The 18,552-nt window shown below is 46.8% G+C and overlaps 3 protein-coding genes across 3 annotated transcripts; all 3 read left to right on the top strand.

Annotated features, from left to right (window-relative positions):
• The first annotated feature begins 44 nt into the window (after positions 1–44).
• c10h5orf24 (chromosome 10 C5orf24 homolog) lies at positions 45–1,923 on the top strand. The gene is given in 3 exon segments (XM_068744675.1): positions 45–109; positions 111–273; positions 1,306–1,923. Coding segments are annotated over 3 exon segments (846 nt in total).
• Positions 1,924–6,044: 4,121 nt separating this feature from the next.
• Positions 6,045–8,960, top strand: txndc15 (thioredoxin domain containing 15). Its single transcript, XM_068744869.1, has 6 exons — positions 6,045–6,223; positions 6,929–7,236; positions 7,504–7,647; positions 7,895–8,058; positions 8,199–8,329; positions 8,684–8,960. The coding sequence occupies exons 1-6, from the start codon at positions 6,127–6,129 to the stop codon at positions 8,878–8,880; spliced, it is 1,041 nt and encodes a 346-aa protein (XP_068600970.1). The 5' UTR covers positions 6,045–6,126; the 3' UTR covers positions 8,881–8,960.
• A 461-nt stretch (positions 8,961–9,421) lies between these two features.
• On the top strand, positions 9,422–16,703 carry LOC137900569 (pterin-4-alpha-carbinolamine dehydratase 2-like). Its single transcript, XM_068744676.1, has 4 exons — positions 9,422–9,571; positions 10,414–10,545; positions 15,600–15,680; positions 16,515–16,703. Exons 1-4 carry the CDS (start codon positions 9,473–9,475, stop codon positions 16,608–16,610), a joined length of 408 nt encoding a protein of 135 aa, XP_068600777.1. The 5' UTR covers positions 9,422–9,472; the 3' UTR covers positions 16,611–16,703.
• The last annotated feature ends 1,849 nt before the right edge of the window (positions 16,704–18,552 follow it).

Here is an 18,552-nt window from a genome sequence, read left to right as displayed (position 1 = left end):
TTCTGCGCATGCGCAGCCTGTTCTCCTGTCTTTATTAATTTTTAATGGAAAATGGCTGCGTTTCTGATCCAAACCCCTGGAGCTGGGAGATAAAGCCCATCCAGGCGAGCAGCCGAACCGCGCCGAGCGGGCCCATCTGGCACCGTAAAGGTTAACCCGCGATCGGGACCGTTCTGGGGGGGGGGGAATGGATCGACTCTGAAGGATCGGGGTTTTTTTTTGTGTGTGTCCTTAACCCTTTCTGCTCCGAGATCTGCGAACAATCGAGGTACAGTAACCTTTGGAGCGAACACGGTTCCGACCCAGTAAAGGGGCTTGCGCGGCGGCCGTCACGCCGACTACCGGTTCACGTTGACTCCCTTCCGGGACATTTTGAAAGGCTTTCCGTGGAACGCCGTTATTCGGGCCGAACCGAGGCTATATTTAGCCCGCCGCGGAGATTAGATCGGTCGTCTGGACGCAAAAGGTGCGGGAGTGGATGTGCGTGTTTTTTTTTGTGAATGAATGTTTACTACGGCCCCCCCCCCCCCCCCCCCCCCTAGTCCCTCTCCCAAAGGAGGACGTGTCCCATCATCAGCTGTTGGTCTTTCTGTCCTCTGCGGCGGGGTCAAGCCTCTCACCCCCCCCCCCCCCCCCCCCCCCGGAATGAACTAGCCGTTATTAACAGTGTATAAATGATTGATAACCACGAGGTTTGTTGTGTAATAGAGAAGAAGGGTTCGGCTCCGGTGGGTTCGGTGTCTTGCGTAAAAGCACCGTCAGAATAAGGTTTTGACTACCTTATTCTCACGGTTTTGTCTCCGTCCGTCTTCAAGTCCTCAGGGATAATCATGATGTCATAGTAATGTCTTAGGCTAGGCTTTAGTCTACCCTTGGTTTTGTCTTAGACCTGGCTTTAGTCTACCCTTGGTTTTGTCTTAGACCTGGCTTTAGTCTAGCCCTTGGTTTTGTCTTAGGCTAGGCTTTAATCTACCCTTGGTTTTGTCTTTGGCTAGGCTTTAGTCTACCCTTGGTTTTGTCTTAGACCTGGCTTTAGTCTAGCCCTTGGTTTTGTCTTAGGCTAGGCTTTAATCTACCCTTGGTTTTGTCTTTGGCTAGGCTTTAGTCTACCCTTGGTTTTGTCTTAGACCTGGCTTTAGTCTACCCTTGGTTTTGTCTTAGACCTGGCTTTAGTCTACCCTGGGTTTTGTCTTAGACCTGGCTTTAGTCTACCCTTGGTTTTGTCTTAGGCTAGACTAGACGGTGCCTTCCCCTTTGCATGTTGACAGTAACACGCTTGTAACGTGCTCTGACCCCCAGCACAAGATGATGCGCCAGGTGACCAGCGCCGACTTCTGCATGAACAGCAGGCCGTCGTGTCTGGCAGAGGACGGCCACCACCCGGCCACCCATTTTCAACTGTGCACCTCCCAGTCCAGCAAGTTTTACCCTCCTCCTCCATCCCTCCAGATGACGCTGGCTCCCATGACCTTACCCGCCCCGAGCCACAAGGCCATGGGTTGCCAGAGACAGGAAGTGCTCGGAGAGGACCACCGCTCCCCTGGAAAACTACCCAGCATTAAAAGCGCCGATCAAACTGCAGATGATGGCAAGAAGAAAACTAAGACCGCAGGGAAGACGGGCAGACGTGGCCGGCCTTTGGGAACCACCAAACTAGCCGGATACAGAACCAGCACCGGGCGACCCCTTGGCACCACCAGAGCTGCTGGGTTCAAGACGAGCCCGGGGAGGCCGCTGGGCACGACCAGAGCGGCGGGGTACAAAGTCAGTCCCGGGCGGCCCCCTGGCAGCATCAAGGGCCTCTCTCGCCTCAACAAACTGGCTTTTGGTAGCACCTGCAGCGGCGCCGCTTTCCCTTATCCGCTGCCACACAAGGAAATCCTCTGCGAACCTTCCTGCAAGGAGAAGACGGCTAACGAGTGAAGGTTCCGCTCTGTTTCTCCCAACCCGCCGTCAGTTCAATAAGACACACATGTACAGGTTTCCTGCCAAACGCTGGGGCGATTGTGATCCTTCCCAGTCTGCTGGGAGCTTACAGGAGGAGGTTTTCTAGCACTAACCGTGTCGTGTCTTCGGTGTGCCTGCCGCTGGATAGAAGACTGTTCTCATTGCTACCGCTGGAAACCAGGACGTTTTTTTTACGCTTTCAGTTCAGACTGCCGTGTCTGTTTATCTCGGAAAAAAAACACAGTACCAGATGTCCATTGAGTAAAGGGATCTTCTTTTTACTAACTATAGTCGTAGTTCATTTTGTGCTTTATGTAGCATTTTAACAGTGTTGAATCAAAACGTTCATTTTGAAATGTTTTATTACGTCAAACAGGAGACGATTGTGAGAAGACTGACAGCCACAACGGGAGGGAAATATTATTCAAGAGAAAAATGTGCTTCTATGTTTGTGTTGACATTTTGAAATTTCAGATTAGCTAAAGGTGGATTTCTGCTACCGGTTTCTTTTCTTTTTTTCAAACACACCCAAAAAAGCAAGAAATGAGAGAAAGCGGGGGACGACATCGTCTTTGCAAAGTCAATATTCAAAAAGAAAAACTCTATGTAGTAGCTTTAATGTGTCACTTAAAAAAAAAAACAGGAGGCATTGCATTTTTGAATAGAGCTTTTCCTTTTCTGAAGATTCCGCGGAACTGTTGGGGGCGGGGGGGGGCGGTCAACAGCCTCGCTTAGTGGCACTTCATAAATCCACAAGTAGATTACACCCCCACCTAAAAACATAAAAGCAGTTAGCCCAAGTGTTTCCAAGCGCTAGTCTCTAAACGCCCGCACGTTCTTCACATGTAGAGGCTATCAAAGCTAACGCCGCTAACCAAGCCAATGTTTTTGGTTTCTATTGCTCTCTGTTTGTTTGTAATACCCGAAATAGTGTCGTTCGGCCCCGATCATCCTTGTTTTTAGGAAATTATTTACCATCAGACTGACTACCAAACTGAGCTGGTTTCTGTTTGACTGTGTCGCCTTCAAATCAAGAAGAAAAACCCAAATAAGATAAATAGAGCAGTAAAACAACAACAACAACACGTGATCGTGCTGAAGAGAAGATGCTTCACTTCAGAAGGGGGTCAAAAAAGGGGGTAGATGCTGCACTTTGCATTTGTACAGTATAAATATGCCCAAACCTTTGAAGCCCAGTTTCTACAGCATAATGTGATTTAAACTTTGTACTTTTGTGACAGACACACACACGCACGCGCCACACACAAACAAATATTTACACCCCCTGACACCGACTCGTCACTTTCTAGGGAAAGACTTTCACCAATATTTGTTGCACATCTTTTTACTTGTCACATTATTTGTCATGGAACGGGATCCATACCGAACAAAACCGATGCACGCTTTAGAAAATACATTTCTAAAATCTCTGCGTCCCGAGAACATCAGCGCCGTGCGTCTGTAGGAATTACTGCAAAAGAGAATTGATACGACAATTTATGATGCAGTTGTAAATAAACTGTTTAATGTGGTTACCAAACATCTTATTTTTGCTCAAAGATAATAAGATTTTTTTTTTTAACCCATTTAATTAGCTTTTCTCATGGTTTGAATATCAGTCTGCAGACAGGTGGCGCTGTTTCTACAGAATACAAGTGCAGGTGCTTCCAAAACCTCCCCCCCATCTGTTACCTTCCATATGTGGATGACGGAGGGGCCCGGACCACATCCTTCACCAACGTTCATTTGTTTGCGTTCGTCCCAAAGTGAGTCTCTAAGAATCACGTTTGCTGTTTTAACCTCCGCTCTTTAACCTTTTTTTAACGCTCATTTTAATCAATATTTATGTTTGAACGTCACCACAGTGCTGTAAAACACTTTAAACAGACTTGTTAGGTGGTTGTGTGAAATACTGATTTAGAATTTAGTCCAGGCTTCATCTAGAAGTGGAGGATTCTACGAGAATTGCACATAAAGGACCCCTGAGAGTCAAATAGGATCTGAACCCACAATTGGACTTCCTGTCACTGATCATGTTTAACTCTTTGTTATTTGAAATTCCTGAATTGCTCATGACAAATTTTTGAAAGTTAAATTCAGTGCAATAATCTGTTGCGTGTGTGTACTGGGAAAACTTTGGTGGCATCACTTTTCATTATCATCATATTTTTATACTTGTGTACAAAGTCCTATGCCCCCCCCCCGGTTTGGTTGATGCACACTGAAACGTCCCACAAACATCTTCTCCCCTCTCCTTTGCCAAAGATCCTGATTATATATTTCACTGCAGGCATTTATGCTCTTTGATTTAAAAAATACTCTTAACACGTCGCAAAATAAGCTTAGCACGAAGGTTACTGTAAAAAGCCGAAGCAACACTCGAGACCACTGTAACACAAAAATAGAATGATTGTTTGGATTAGCGATGAAAGTCTTTTTTTTTTTTTACATTCATTGTACATTGCTCTACATTCATCACACAAACGTAGTGCTGCCATGTTTTTCTACTTTCAGAATCAGAATCAGAAAAAACTTTATTATCCCCGTGAGGGGCAATTCGTTTCACAGCCAGCAGAGACACACGCACGAGCAAAACATAAAAAGTGCATAAGTGGAATAAAACTTTGAAAGTAAATCTGTTTTCTTTTTTCATGTCACCCTTTTGTAGCCACGTTTTCTGTTTAACTGATGATGTTGTGTTCAGGTCTGCTGACATGAGGAATGTTGTTTGCTCGTCATCCATCACGGTGAGGTGGAGCCTGATTGGCTGCAGCTCGCTGGATAAGAACACACTTTTTCACATGTCACGGGTGTAAATGATACAGCAGGTAAATTCAATTTAGCTGCTTTAATTCTCTGTCGCATCCTCCTGGAACACTGGAAAGCCTTGTCCAAACCTCAGATTACCATTCTGTGTTCATCTATTTCACTATTTAGCTTTGAGATCTTATGTTAAATAATTTCTTCTTCTTCCGTGTATGGACAGGGTAAAACCATTATTATTATTTTTTTACTTTTACTGAAACACCTGACATTTTGGATTTGGATGTTCAGTGGAAGACATGAGGGAATAAGGGATGATTATTGAGGGCGAACAATATGGAACGGGCTCAGTGACCCAGTTAATTTATTGACATGATCATTTTAACGAATATTCCCAAGTTAAATAGCTGACAGGAGGAAGGAATCAATTGTTGACATTCAGTTTTCATTGTCGTTAATTGAGTTTGTCTCGATCGCCACCTCCATCATTCATCTAACAAATCTTCTGTTGTCTGTAGATGACTGAAAAGTATTACCTCACATTTTGAGAAGACATGAAGCTCAGTTATTTCTAAAGTGTGATTGGAGACGCCTGTAAAGCTTTGTATTATTCTCATTTTATTCCTGCATGATTGTTGTGGAATGTTTCGAAGTTGTGTAATAAAGCCGAAAGTTGAGCTTGTGTCTTGGAACGCTTTCAAAAGCAAACGTTTCAACTCCTCAACATCATTTCATGTTATTTCTGGTAATAATATTGTGAAATAAATACAATTTAACAATCACGCAATCCAATGACTATTTTTATAATTTCTGGGAGGCTATAAACGGCCAAAGAAATTTGAAAAAACACCTCAGGAACAATTAATGCCATAAAAAAAATAAAAAGAAATCTCTTGTTTCTTGCAGAAAGATGATGTGCATTAAGTCCTTTACAAAGGATTAATTTTATATTTGTTTCTTTTTGCCAAATTTATTCTGCTATTCATTCTGAATGTCTTTCTGTGTTTTGCATAATTGTTATATTGACATATTCGAAATAGACAAACAAACGAACAAAAAAGAAAGTTATGATGTGACAAATCTCCAATCCGCTTGGTCCAAGTAATTTCGGATCCTACTATGGCGAAGACATGACCCATCCTACTGTGCCTCTCATTGGCTAGTACGTGTTGTCAGAACTTGTCATCATTCGGTACAGCCAATTAGAGAAAGGGTAGGGCAGGTCATGGCTTTGCAATAGTAGAATTATTAAACTCGTTTTCCGGAAGCCGGTTTGGATTTACGGAAGTAAATTCTGTGGTGTAACATTTATCTTCTTCCGCCGGTGTCGCCGTAACTTCGACTGAAAATGATTACCTCACGTCGCGGCATGTCATAATAAACATTAATATTAGTACGAGGCTAAATTCAGAGAACATGACGGTGATTTGGAGCAAACTTCACATCTCGTATGTTTTATTTTGTCTTTGGTATCTCTCTGATGTTTGGAATCCTTCCTCTGTGTCGGCACAAGGTAAGTCAGTTTTAAGCAGAGCTAGTAAATTCATCTAAGTTTAATGTTAAGGAAATACGTTGTCGGTAACCAACATTAAATTTATTTATTGTCAGGGATTTTGCGAGTCCTTTTAATTTTGTGTTCACGTTTTATGAATTTCGGTTTAGACACGGCACTCTGTGTTTTACATGAGGATAATCAATCGCGCTGCACTCGACATTATAAACACAGATTGATAGTCGGATAGCTGTTCATGCAGTCACGGTGAGTACCGGGAAGTTTAATATATTAAAACATAGAGTGAGGAGGACCAATTAGATGAGGATAATAGCAAAATAGGTCTTTATTTTCATTACAAGCGTAATGAAATTGCAACCCGTATTTGATTGATTTTACTTTCATCTGGCAGGACCGTATCAGCACATTTTTATATAGCATCTCTCTGAAAAAGGTTTCAACAAAAACTCGATAGATGACAATCGGCATGATGATACATTTTATTGCAGGGCTTCTGCTCTTTTTTTGTTAGCAAGGATGCAAGATCAACTGGCAACCTGGAAATATATAATGCGTAATTAACTTTTTTTTTTTTTTAAGCCTGATTGTAAAACTTAATGAATGAAATAAAAATGGTTTGAAGTAGTTGAAGAGTTCATTATATGGATCTGGACCCATATCAGAAGGATAATAACTGACCATAATCAAGAATGGCTTTATTTTCAGGGAACGATGAGCCACTGGGGGTCACGCTGTCAGAGGAGGAGGAGAACAGCCCAAAGTTTGTGGAGTCGGAGGACCTGGATTCTCTGCCAAAGAGGCAGTTTATGACAGCCGAGATTGCAGATGCCGTGATGCGGACTGAAGCGCCCGTTGATCTATCTGGACTCGAGTCCCTCTTCCCTAAAAATGTGAAAGACTTCCAGGCGGGCTTCTCTCCACCTTGTGATGAGAACAGTCCGGGGTGTGGTTCACCTCTTCTGGCCCCTGTAGAAGAATCACTGGAGGAGAAGAACTCTGAATCGTCACAGCAGGTGACTACCTCGATGTATCGCAGGAATAGGAGCTATGCATTACGAAAAGAGAAGAGGAGGGTAAATGTGAGATCCCTGGACTGAAGATCTTTTTCAAGTTAAGGGGGAAAAAAATGCCTTTAACAACACACCTGAAATGATTCATTTACCGGATTGTTCTCGCCCTACTCCAGGGTTCCCATTTGATGCCTGGTTGTTTAGATCTCAGCTGTGGGTGGCGACGGCGGCCGTGCAGAGCTTGACCTCGCTTTGACTGTTTACCTCCAGGTCACTCTGGACCTGGTACGTGCTGACATCGCCGCAGCCGAGGAGCAGAACGCCACGGAGACGAAGACGTTTAAGGTGAACTGTGACAAGAGGAACATCACAGGAATGGACAATTTCACCGTGCAGGTCCTGAACGCCTCACAGGTACATTCACCTTGTGGTGCAGGTGTCTAATGTCCGGATGCTGCTCTCGGACTCGTTTCACACGTTGCCGTTCTCGTGTGCTTTGGTACGTGCTGGTTTGGATACGCGTTGCTGCTATTAAAGTGAGCGTAGAGGCGAGCTGTGCCGGACTTTTTTCTTTCTGCCTACGCTATGAAACCACCTGGATGTCCCGTCTCCTGCGAGAGGAGAAGATGGCGTCGTCAGTTCTTGTTCTTCTTTCTGTCAGGACCTGATGGACTTCCTGAACGCTAACGGCACGGAGTGCTCCATGGTTCTCTTCTACACGGCCTGGTGCCAGTTCTCAGCCAGCCTGGCGCCTCACTTCAACGCCCTGCCCAGAGTCTTTCCCAGCATGCACTTCCTGGCACTAGACGCCTCAGAGCACAGCAGGTAACGCCCGTGTTTCTGGTGGCGCCGCATGGGGCGGCTGTGTGAGCGACCCACCTGCTATAATACACTGAAAGTGAGCCCGGCAGGCCCTGGTGAACATTTAAAACCCTCACGTCTCGTCCGTCTCCGTCTTCCACCAGCCTCTCCACCAGGTTTGGGACCGTGGCGGTGCCAAACATCCTTCTGTTCCAGGGAGCCAAACCCATGGCTCGCTTCAACCACACCGACAGAACGCTGGAGACACTGGCCTCCTTCATCGCCAACCAGACAGGTGCGAGAAGAGAGGAGGTGATCTGGGGGTCAAAGAGATTTCTCTCTCTCTCTCTCTCTCTCTCTCACTCGCCACACTTGATGAAGTATTTGTCGTTTTGGCAGAAACGAAACTCTTCTTGTCACTCAGTTCTTGGTCCGGGGGCACTGGACTGATGTCACCCTGCTGCTTGTACTTTCATAGGGAAGGAAAACGTATTCTCTATATACAAACAAAGTACTTAATTTTTAGATGAACAGTACTGTGTGTACTCTCTCCTAAACACGACCAGTCCCCGTGAAACCGTCTGAAGTCCGCCGGTCCAGTCAAACATGCCATCGTCACACATTAAGCCCGCTCTCTCTTCTGTTTCAGGGTTTGACGCCGCTTCGGACAGAGAGGTGTTGGAAGCCGACCGTCAGGGCCCCCTCCCCAGTGTCCCGGTGAAGAGCATCGACTGGCTGCTGGTCTTCTCCATCCTCTTCATCACTGGCTTCACTCTGTACGCTATCCTGCGGACAGACAGCATCCGCTGGCTCATTCCAGGACAGGAGCATGAACATCAGGACTGAAAACTCAGATTCCAAGTCAATGGGTGTAAATTGTTATTTGATAATTGTGTTAGTTTCTCATTAAAATAAGCCGTTCCTTATTTGTGTAGACTTGTCATGCTTGATGATAAATAATATGAGGCGCTAATATTATTGCAGGGTTGTTCTACTCTATTGTTTTCATGCAGTGTTCCCTTCCAGCTATAATGCTAAAGTGATGAAAAACTTCACTGATGTAAATATCAAAGTAAAAACTGCAGTGGCATTTAGTGTAAATTTGTTTAAGTTTGAATTAGAGTTAATTCCTGTTATTACAGTAACGTAAACACCTAGTCATTTTATATTAAATTCAGTCAGGATGTATGCATTTATGTTGTCAAAGTCAGAATTATTTCTTTTTAATGCTCTTCCAAACTAAATGAACTAAATATTGTCAGTTTAAAGCTAAAACCATGCCTTCTGTGTTGCGGGCTCCCATGTCGACTGTATTTGTGATCAGGCAGTGAACTGAACAGCTACGTGAAGCTTTGAGAGTGGCCGGGGGCAGGCAGACCGGTCACCGGAGTCGGACCAACCGGACCCCAGCCGAGGCCCAGCGGGCCGGTCGCAGCTCATGTCGGTGTTCATTTGTAGCCTGAGGACGGGCAACTCGCGGCTCCACCGCGGCGGTCTGCGGCTGTTATCGCGCTCCACACTCCGCTCGTGTAAAATGGTGAGTCCTGCAGCTACTGCTAATGCTAGTTAGCGCCCAGTGCTGGTTAGCATTAGCACTTGGCTTCTGATCAAAGCGAGGGGCGTCCTGTGACGTAATAACAGAACTCCATTAGAAAAACACTGAATTTAATGTTTACCTGGATTTCCACGCCGCATGAAGACATTTTTGTGGCGCGTCATAAATCAAATTCCGGTCGGAGTAAAAGTTTTGATTTGATGGACATAAACCATTTAAGTGTTAATCTTTTACGTCTAAAGAATTTCAGGTCTGTGCGCGTTTTGGAACGTTAATTAATTCTGATGTGTGCAATATTATTGCTGGATTGAGTCTTCTCGAAAAAGATCGATTATTTTGTATAAATAAGCCAGAGTCAACGTTATGAATTTCGTTGTAATAAAAAAAATATAAGTGTTGAGAATGTACATTGAATAATTAATAAATAATGAATAATTTATTAATTATATTAATAATAATAAATAGTTTAAAACCACATGAAAATCAAATCGGTCGTTTGGTCGGCTTTAGTTCTGATTATCGGCGCAGGGTTTCCCCCTTGTGGACGCAGCACGAATAGCACTTGCAAAGACCTCCCAATCAGTTCAATGGAAATGCTAATATTTCCACTGATATATATAGAGATTGTGTAATATGAACAACAAATGCATTTAGTTCCTGACCTTCCTGGAGATTAGAAGCATTGCACACAATAATTAAAGCATATTTATGTTGGCAATTTGAGCTCTAAAATGAGCTTTCTCTTGGGTGTTTGAAGCTAATTCCTTACTTATTTGTCCGACATAATGGCTTTGACGCATTCTGAGTTTGTTGTGTTCCTCCAGTCCTTGGACTCCCACTGGCTCTCCCCTGCAGAACGGGATCAGCTGGTGATGGCGCTCAGGCCCACAGGCTGGATGGAAGTGGACGGCCGCAACGCTATCTTCAAAGAGCTGCACTTTAAAACCTTCAATCAGGTGTGTGTCGCTGTGTCTTACTCGTGTTGGGGAACATTTCTGCAGAGCGAAGGCACCTTTCGCCTTCCTTTTTTTTTTCTTAGTTGGAGGCTTTGACCGGGTTGGCTAAATGTTAGGTGTAGTCAGGTTACGGTCAGGTGTATCTGATTTACTGTTTCCTGTTTCCTGTTTCCTGTCATGCTTGCGCTGCGAGGCTGCATGACATCTGAAAATAAACTGACTTTGTGGCGTCCTATTTTTCGGCGGTTTATGTTGCAAAAAGAAAAAAGACCAACATTTCCAGAGATTCCTGCAGTGTATTATTGCTTTGTGGACGAATGGGGGGGGGGGGGGGGGTTCGCCTCAGCTCTCTGAGTTTGTGACGAACATGCAGCCGTTATTAACGGCGGTGTGTTCTCACATTGCAGTTCATGTCCTCCTCCTGGGCGGTAAAGGAAACACGGAGCTCTATTCTCCGGTGCCGTTCTGGTCGGGCCGTTTGCGTCTTCCCCCTCAACCTGCACGAACTGCAACGTCTCAGGGCCACTTAGCGGACTTCCTCTAATCCAACCCTGAGTTGCTTTAGCCTCTAGGATAGTCTGTTTTTACACTTCCCCCGTGTTTGAAGTCAGGTGGCGGCGCTGACCCCTCCCCCCACCCCCCCCATCTGCTCCTCCCGGCTCTAAAGCCTCTCCTCTTACCGCGACACGTCAGCCTGCATTACTCTGAGACGCAGCAGGGCAGCCAGTTGCAGCAATTGGGGCTTCGATCAGAATGATTTCTTCAACAAACAACCAAAATGGGTTAAAACGTTTCATCTGCTTCACAAACCGCTAACGGCCTCGTCGTCCTTGCTGGTCGCTGCTTTGCTTTCTTCTTCCTGCTCATTGCCACCCGCCTTTCCCCAGCTCTCTCCATCTTTCTCTATCTTTTGTTGCCTGCCCTTATTAATTTTTTTCTTTTTTCCTGAGGAATGATCTCATGTTGTTGCATTTTTGCATGCTGCCAGACTCTGCAGCCAATCCTCAGATGCATTTTTACGAACTCTTCAGCTCCTTTTTTTTTTTTTTACGATTGTTCTTTAAGGGTTTCTACCAAAAGGCCACAGAGATGAGGAGCGACATGCTGGCTGATATCCATTCACCAATTATCTGCATTCATGGGCTCCGGGAAATCAGATCTCTAAGAGTTTATAATGGGGGGGGGGGAACAAATTGCACTCCAGCGAGTGGAGGCATTTCCCCCTGTGGCCTCTAGGGGTCAGTAGAGACGTGTCTACAATTGTGTTGAGGCTGCTTTGGGACCAATAACAGCTGCAAATGAACTGAAGAAGAAGAAGACAGCTGGCTTTGCTTTATTTTTATTTAATTGCAGTACATGGAGAGCGTCAGCGCTGCTGTGCCCAGCACCGTCATGTGTCTGCCCCTGGTGGATGAAGTGCGTTATAGCTGCAGCTCGTTGTCCCCATCAAGCCTGCTAATATTTAATCAGGCTTGAGAGCTGAAATCCTCCCGCTGGAGTCGCTTTGTTCAGCCTCTGCAATTATACGTGGGATAATCTGCGTGTCTTTAATGCTCTAAATGATTGTGCTTATTTCCAAGTTGCAGTCTGTGATATTGTTTACGCGGCCGGGATGCTGTCCTGCGTGTTTACAGGTAAACATCTGCTTTACATTTCTGTGATGAAGAGGAAGCATTCATTCGACAGAAGCCGTGAGATGCTGTTTGTGTAGCAGAGGCGACCCCGTGTGTGCGCTCCGCCCAAGCTAGAATGGTCCACGGGTTCAGCTGTTCGGTGATGGGAGCTCGAAACAGATGCATTGTGGGGGTTTGAAAAATGTCGGATTGCTGTCAGGAGTCTCTCCTGTGATCATCTGCATTCTGGGTCAGGGCACCGGGCCTCGGGTCAGCTCAGAGGTTCAGGCAAGCCCGTTGGCGGTGTAAGGGTTCCTGCTCGCCCTTTATTGACGCCGCCTACATGAATGTCGTCTGACGTGAACGTATTAGTCACTAAATGAGTTTGGACCGTTGTCGGGCATCAGAGTGAAGCTCCTCTCGTTAGACTGTGATGTCACAAGCCCAGCGGCGCTCCGCTGTGATGTCACGAGCCCAGCGGCGCTCCGCTGTGATGTCACGAGCCCAGCGGCGCTCCGCTGTGATGTCACGAGCCCAGCGGCGCTCCGCTGTGATGTCACGAGCCCAGCGGCGCTCCGCTGTGATGTCACGAGCCCAGCGGCGCTCCGCTGTGATGTCACAAGCCCAGCGGCGCTCCGCTGTGATGTCACAAGCCCAGCGGCGCTCCACTGTGATGTCACAAGCCCAGCGGCGCTCCGCTGTGTGGACGAACCTCAGCGGCGCAACGTTCTCTGCTTTAAATTACACGTGAGCCTCGTCCGGCCAGAAGAGCTGCTTAGGAAAGAAGAAGAAGAAATGAGACACGAGGTGCGATCATCATCATCATCATCATCATCATCATCATCAACGCCGCCGCAGCTGTGCGGCTTACAGCATTCCTGTCTTTGACTGCGGAGAAGCGAAGGTTTCCAGAGGGCTGACGCTAACATGGGTGATGATGGGGGGGGGGGGGGGGGGTGTTGCAGTCTAATCATCATGGCGGTGGGTAATGGAGGAGAGCATCATCATGCGTGTGTATGTGGGCGCACGCCCATGTGTACACTGAGGAGGTGTGTGTGTGTGTGTGTGTGTGCGTGTGCGTGTGTGTACGAGGCACAATCTGCATGCACTTAGTCCTGGCAGGACGGAGCAGGCGTCTCTAAGCCCCCGCCGGACCGCACGGCGGTGGAAAGCCCATCTGTAAATAACAGACATGTGTTTGAAACCGAGTCCCGCCTTCCAGCCGACGGCCGCAATGAGAGCGAGAACGCCGTTCCGACGTCCAGCGTTGTGTGACAATCATGCCGTAATAGCGCCCAATCGGCCCCTCAAGCGCGGGAGCGTGGGGAGCGGGGGCTCGGCCGCCGCCGCCGCCGCCGGTGTTTCTGATTATTTGAGATGGGGCCTGCAAAATGTCACGTCAAATTATCCTGACGGCTACACCCCGCCGGGCTGGGCGGAGCCATGGTCGACTCCACGGTACGATACAAGCAGGGTGAACAAAGCCGTTTAGGAGGTGGAGTCCTTGACCTCTGACCTCTGGGGGGGTGTCCCCTGGCTTTGTTTGGTTGCGGTTCGCTCGGTCTCAGTGTCATTCCGGCTGGTTCAGAACGCGAATAAGAGACACCCTTAGTCGGAATTTGGATTTATTCAGAGGAGGGAAAAGCTCCTTTTTATTAACATTGAATTTAAGTGAGCGGCTTCTGGTCCGGAGTCTCCAGACGAGAAGTTCCTTCTGCCGAGTTGGGGAATCTGTGGGACGGTCTGGTCCAGATGTGAAGGCAGATGTGCGCTGCGCTGGGCTCTGTTCCCGTGGTTCTGTTGCTCTGTAGTGCCGTGACCCATTTGGAAGACATTTAATGGGGTCCCTCATGTGCGGAGGGACGGTGTGATGCTGACCACGGCCAGAAGCCCGGAAGCACCGGCGTTTCTGAACCCGGTGCCCCGTTTGTTCAGTCTAATCACAAACAGTATATATATAATAATAATAATATAACATTGATCAGGACAAGCACCGCTAGCATCCGTAGCTGACGTCCAGAGAGATCCGATCCACCGTCGGGCTGGGAAGTGGGTTTCTGAACCGGGACAGTGTGCAGGAACCCCTAAGGGGGGGTCCTTTGACCCGCCGCTCGGTGTTCCTCAGCTGCACATTAGCCGGCGCTCAGCCCTGAGAGACATGTTTGTGCAACACCTGACATGACGGCTGCTTAGCCGTCTCCATTACAGCCAATAAGGGCTGAGGGAAAGCAGGCCCACCTCGCTCTCCAAATTGGTGCCAGTGGGGTCAAGTTGCAGGAATATGCCAATTACTTAAATTGATCGGGAGACGGTTTTCCTTGATAACCAATTTGATCAGGCTGCCGATCATGTTTCGGACATTCTGCTGCGCAGACACCAAACGAGACGGGGGGGGGGGGGGGGGGGTACAATGCAGTGAGAAGGCGAGACGCAATTTGTTCCATGAGAGCAATTCTGTTTGGTATCAGGTGGTGGATGGGGCGCAGCCCGGCCCGTAAACAAAGGCGTTTCAGTCGATTTAATTAGGCAGGGAGGAAGTATTTACGGGCTTAATTGAGATTGCAGGGGGAAATTGCTCTCAAATAGGTCTACCTGATTTTTATTCCCCCCCCCCCTCTCCATGGCGACTATTTCACTCTCCTCTTTGTAGATAATTAGAATAGCCATAATCCCTCTGTGGATGGCTGTGATTGGAGGAGCCACATGCCGGACTGAAATGAAGCGCGTGTCTGTGAGCGTCTGCGTTGTGTCGGCGTGGCAGAATTCCCATTCCTCCGTAGCCGGAAGCATTTGAATGATTCAATAAAGCAAATGTTTGGTTGGGCTGGGGGCTGGACTGTCCACCCCGGGTGTGTCCTTCACTTCCCTTTCACTGATTAGTTTATTGACTCCATCTTCAGGATAGATTTAGAAACATTCTGAAACTAGAAAAACACCCAGAGAGCGCAGACCTCCGCCAAGCAGCTCTTTTCCCTCCTAATTGGATTTACAGGGTGATCTGGATCGTCATCAAAAGGTTCTAGATTGTTCTTCGTACCTTTAAAAGATTTTTGGTGAGTGAATTGAATGCATATTTTACAAGAAAATATTATTTTAAAAAGCCCCCCATTATAACTAAATGGGAAAAATCCGGATCAGATCCCAATAAAACTTGGTGGTAAAATAGATAATCGCGTTTAATTTGTTTATTGAGACATAATTGATTTAAAAAGTGCATTTTGGAGCAGATGTAACAAAACATTGGAATGATTGATGAAGTGTGAGCGAGTAGCGCAGCAGGAATCGGCCGCCGTGGCGATTCCCGCCTTCCTGACTGGATTGTTTCGTGAATCCTTCTGGAGACGCTTTGTTTTCCGCTCTGCTCCTGAAGGTTGTGTCCGGTGTCTTGTTCCACACCGAGAAGCTGCATCGCTGTAATGCTGCTTTCTTTTGTGCCTCCAGGCCTTTGGCTTCATGTCACGAGTGGCTCTGCAGGCGGAGAAGATGAACCACCACCCAGAATGGTTCAATGTTTACAATAAGGTAAACGCTTCCTGCACGACGTCACCAATCACGTCGGAATACTGACTTAGCGGCGCTTCGTTCGCGCAGTATCACAGGAATCAGGGTTTGTTTCTCACTGCTGCAGTCGCTTGATGACAAATCACAGACTCGGAGAGATCAATCATCCGGGATCACGCCGGACTTCAAACAGCCCCCGCTGGTTCGCTGGTTCTTTAGAAACACTCAGAGCGTTGCTCAGGAAAACACGGTAGCTTCGTCGCGTAATCCCGTCATTTTTCTTATGATAAGCTCTGCAAATACGTCCACCTCCCCTCCACGAAGCCCCCCCCCCCCCCCCCACAACAGATGTATGGTAGGGGATGATATGACAGACCCAGTCCCTGAAAGCCCTCAGCTTCAGGCTGGACCTCTGAGGTACTGTGTGGCGGACCGGGCCGCTCCAGAAGGGCGTGGCTTCTAATCCGCCCTTTATTAAAGTGGCTGCAGAAGGGGGGGCCACAGGTTTCTACCCTCCCCAGGAGGACTTGGTGCATGAGTCACCTGTTGATAAACCCGCATTTTAAATATGACTCCTGGTGTTGTCTGTTCAAAGAAGCTCCCTTTTCTTGGAGGTCGTCGGCTCCTCTTCCTCCTCCTCAGTAAGCTCTCTAGTTCACGGCTTTATTTTTATTTTTTAGTAACGTCAGCGAAAAATCTGTTTTTCAAAACAAAACACCTGTCAGACTCTAATAATTAAGATAACTGAAATATAAAATGTAACTGGTGTCTGTGAGTTGTGTGAAAGTGTTGCTGCGGGATTTCCATAGTAACGAACCGTCCCCCTGATGCTCTTTACTTTGTGTGTCCTCTCAGGTCCAGATCACACTGACCACACATGACTGTGGGGGGCTGTCAAAACGGGACATCAAAATGGCCAAGTTTATAGACAATATTTTACTTTCAATGTGACGAGCCTTTTTGTTTTCATGCTTTCAATCAGGAAAGGTCTTACTGAGATGTTTTCTTTGCAGTCTTTTGTCAGAATAAAACTTTAATTCATGATTTGCTCCCGTCTGCGATGGATTCTTCCTAATGTTGACCTGGACTGGTGAATGGCACAAACTCTGCACCCTGTGCTGTGGATCCAGAATCGGATGGATTCAGTGTCGTCTGGTTTTCTACTTTTCAGCAGCGTTAATTTTCACACAAAGGGATTACAACGGATTGTAATCTAATTACTCTGCTGCTCCCAGTCCAGGATCTTCCAGAGGTCTTGCATAGCCTCTCCTGGTCAGTCCTCCATTGAACTGCGCTGCCTGTGGCCCCTGGAGGCTGAAGCACAATGAGGAAAGAGTCAGAAAGCAGCAGATTGAATTGATTTACTGTTGGAGGGATGAGTCACGCCGGGCTGCTGTTTTCCCCCGACTGGATCGCCTCAAGAGACGATCAGCCACGAGAAGAAACTTTAATAAAAAACTAAGCCAGGAGTAGTGAGTCGAAGCTGCTGCTAAAAGCCCCTCTGAGGCCTCTCTGTTGGTTTGACCTTTGACCCTGGCGAGGGGTTGTTACTGAATGATGCCCTTCCCCTGCAGGGTGTAGCATCTGGGAAAATCCAAATTTCACGTCTCCTCAACAATGAGCTGTTATGTCTTTTCTGATAAAGTCACATGGAAAGAAGGTTCTGTATATTAATTAAATTAAATTAAATTTTATTTCTATAGCGCCAGATCACAACAGAAAGTTATCTCAAGGCACTTTACAAGTGTAGCAAACACACAAATGGAGGCAGAGGAGAGAACTGCCTTTAACAGGCAGAAACCTCAAGTAGACCCCCAACTCCGCATGGGCGGAGCCTCTCTCTGATTGGTTGAATGAAGGAAGATGACCAAACCTCGCATCACAAAACCGGCTTTAGAGATGATGATCATATTTGCCAAAGCTGTGTGTAAAATATGTCTGATCACATTTTATCACACCCGATGATTCCAACAAGCTGCAGCTGAAAGGGTTAAATGCCGGATCACCATCAGGAGCCTTTGGCCATTAACTGCATGCTACAGCAACCAGAACACAACAGTGTGGATCACTATAATTAGAGGTGCTCCTGAGAAGATGATGTCGCCACCACCAAGGCTGTGTCTCCGGACCGCAGTCATTTTGACAATGCTGAAACTCTCATTTTGGGATTAGAGACGGTGCTGCGTCTCAACCCACAACCTAGAAATATGTTGGCAGCAACACTTGCTGCGGTTTAGCCTTCGGCTAATCAATATGTAACATTACCTTCGTCAGCCACTAGAACAGAAGTGCAATGGCGTTTTTATTTTTTGTTGTTGCGGTGCTGCATTTTATCCAACCCCGTTATTTGTCGGGTGTTACCGCAGTGAAACGTGCACTTCTGTGAGGTTAATACCACCGTGCTTTGTGTGCATCAACCGAGGCTGATGATGACACGTGCTTCCTGTCGGAAGGTCCGTGGGACATTTTTACGTGACGGTTAGCAATGTTGGTTTTGTTCAAACATTCCCTTCCTGGTCTCCGTACAGATTCTTCTTTGTTCTGTCTGACGGTTAAAGCTCTGCTCAACTAGGAGCCGCCGTGTTAACTATAGCTTGATGCTATTACAAAAGCAGTCTAACAATTTTAATGGAAGATACGAATATCCTGAAGCAGGAATGCGTTCTGTAGAAGTCGTGCTGTGAGCTGCAAAGGCAAACGCACGGACACGGAAGTGATAAAAGAGATGTTTTACTAAGTAGCTGGTGCTTTTACACCTTTATTAATGCTGTGATGTGAAGCAGGTATTTCACACCTGACTGCTGGGGGCTTGAGTTTGGATACAGAAAGGTGGAGGCTGTGGATTCCATGTCCCAATAAGGGCTATTGATTGATCACAGCCGGGGTTAGAATG

The sequence above is a fragment of the Brachionichthys hirsutus genome, chromosome 10 (assembly GCF_040956055.1).
Source record: "Brachionichthys hirsutus isolate HB-005 chromosome 10, CSIRO-AGI_Bhir_v1, whole genome shotgun sequence".
Lineage (NCBI taxonomy): Eukaryota > Metazoa > Chordata > Actinopteri > Lophiiformes > Brachionichthyidae > Brachionichthys > Brachionichthys hirsutus.
This window is presented reverse-complemented; position numbering and strand designations above follow the sequence as displayed.

Bases quoted from the DNA above. Each gene is read 5' to 3' on its own strand.
- LOC137900569 (XM_068744676.1), top strand. From the start codon at position 9,473: ATGTCGGTGTTCATTTGTAGCCTGAGGACGGGCAACTCGCGGCTCCAC. The intron at 9,572-10,413 runs GTGAGTCCTGCA...GTGTTCCTCCAG, and splicing joins CACTCCGCTCGTGTAAAATG to TCCTTGGACTCCCACTGGCT. The intron at 10,546-15,599 runs GTGTGTGTCGCT...TTGTGCCTCCAG, and splicing joins ACTTTAAAACCTTCAATCAG to GCCTTTGGCTTCATGTCACG.
- txndc15 (XM_068744869.1), top strand. From the start codon at position 6,127: ATGACGGTGATTTGGAGCAAACTTCACATCTCGTATGTTTTATTTTGT. The intron at 7,237-7,503 runs GTGACTACCTCG...GTTTACCTCCAG, and splicing joins ACTCTGAATCGTCACAGCAG to GTCACTCTGGACCTGGTACG. The intron at 7,648-7,894 runs GTACATTCACCT...TCTTTCTGTCAG, and splicing joins AGGTCCTGAACGCCTCACAG to GACCTGATGGACTTCCTGAA.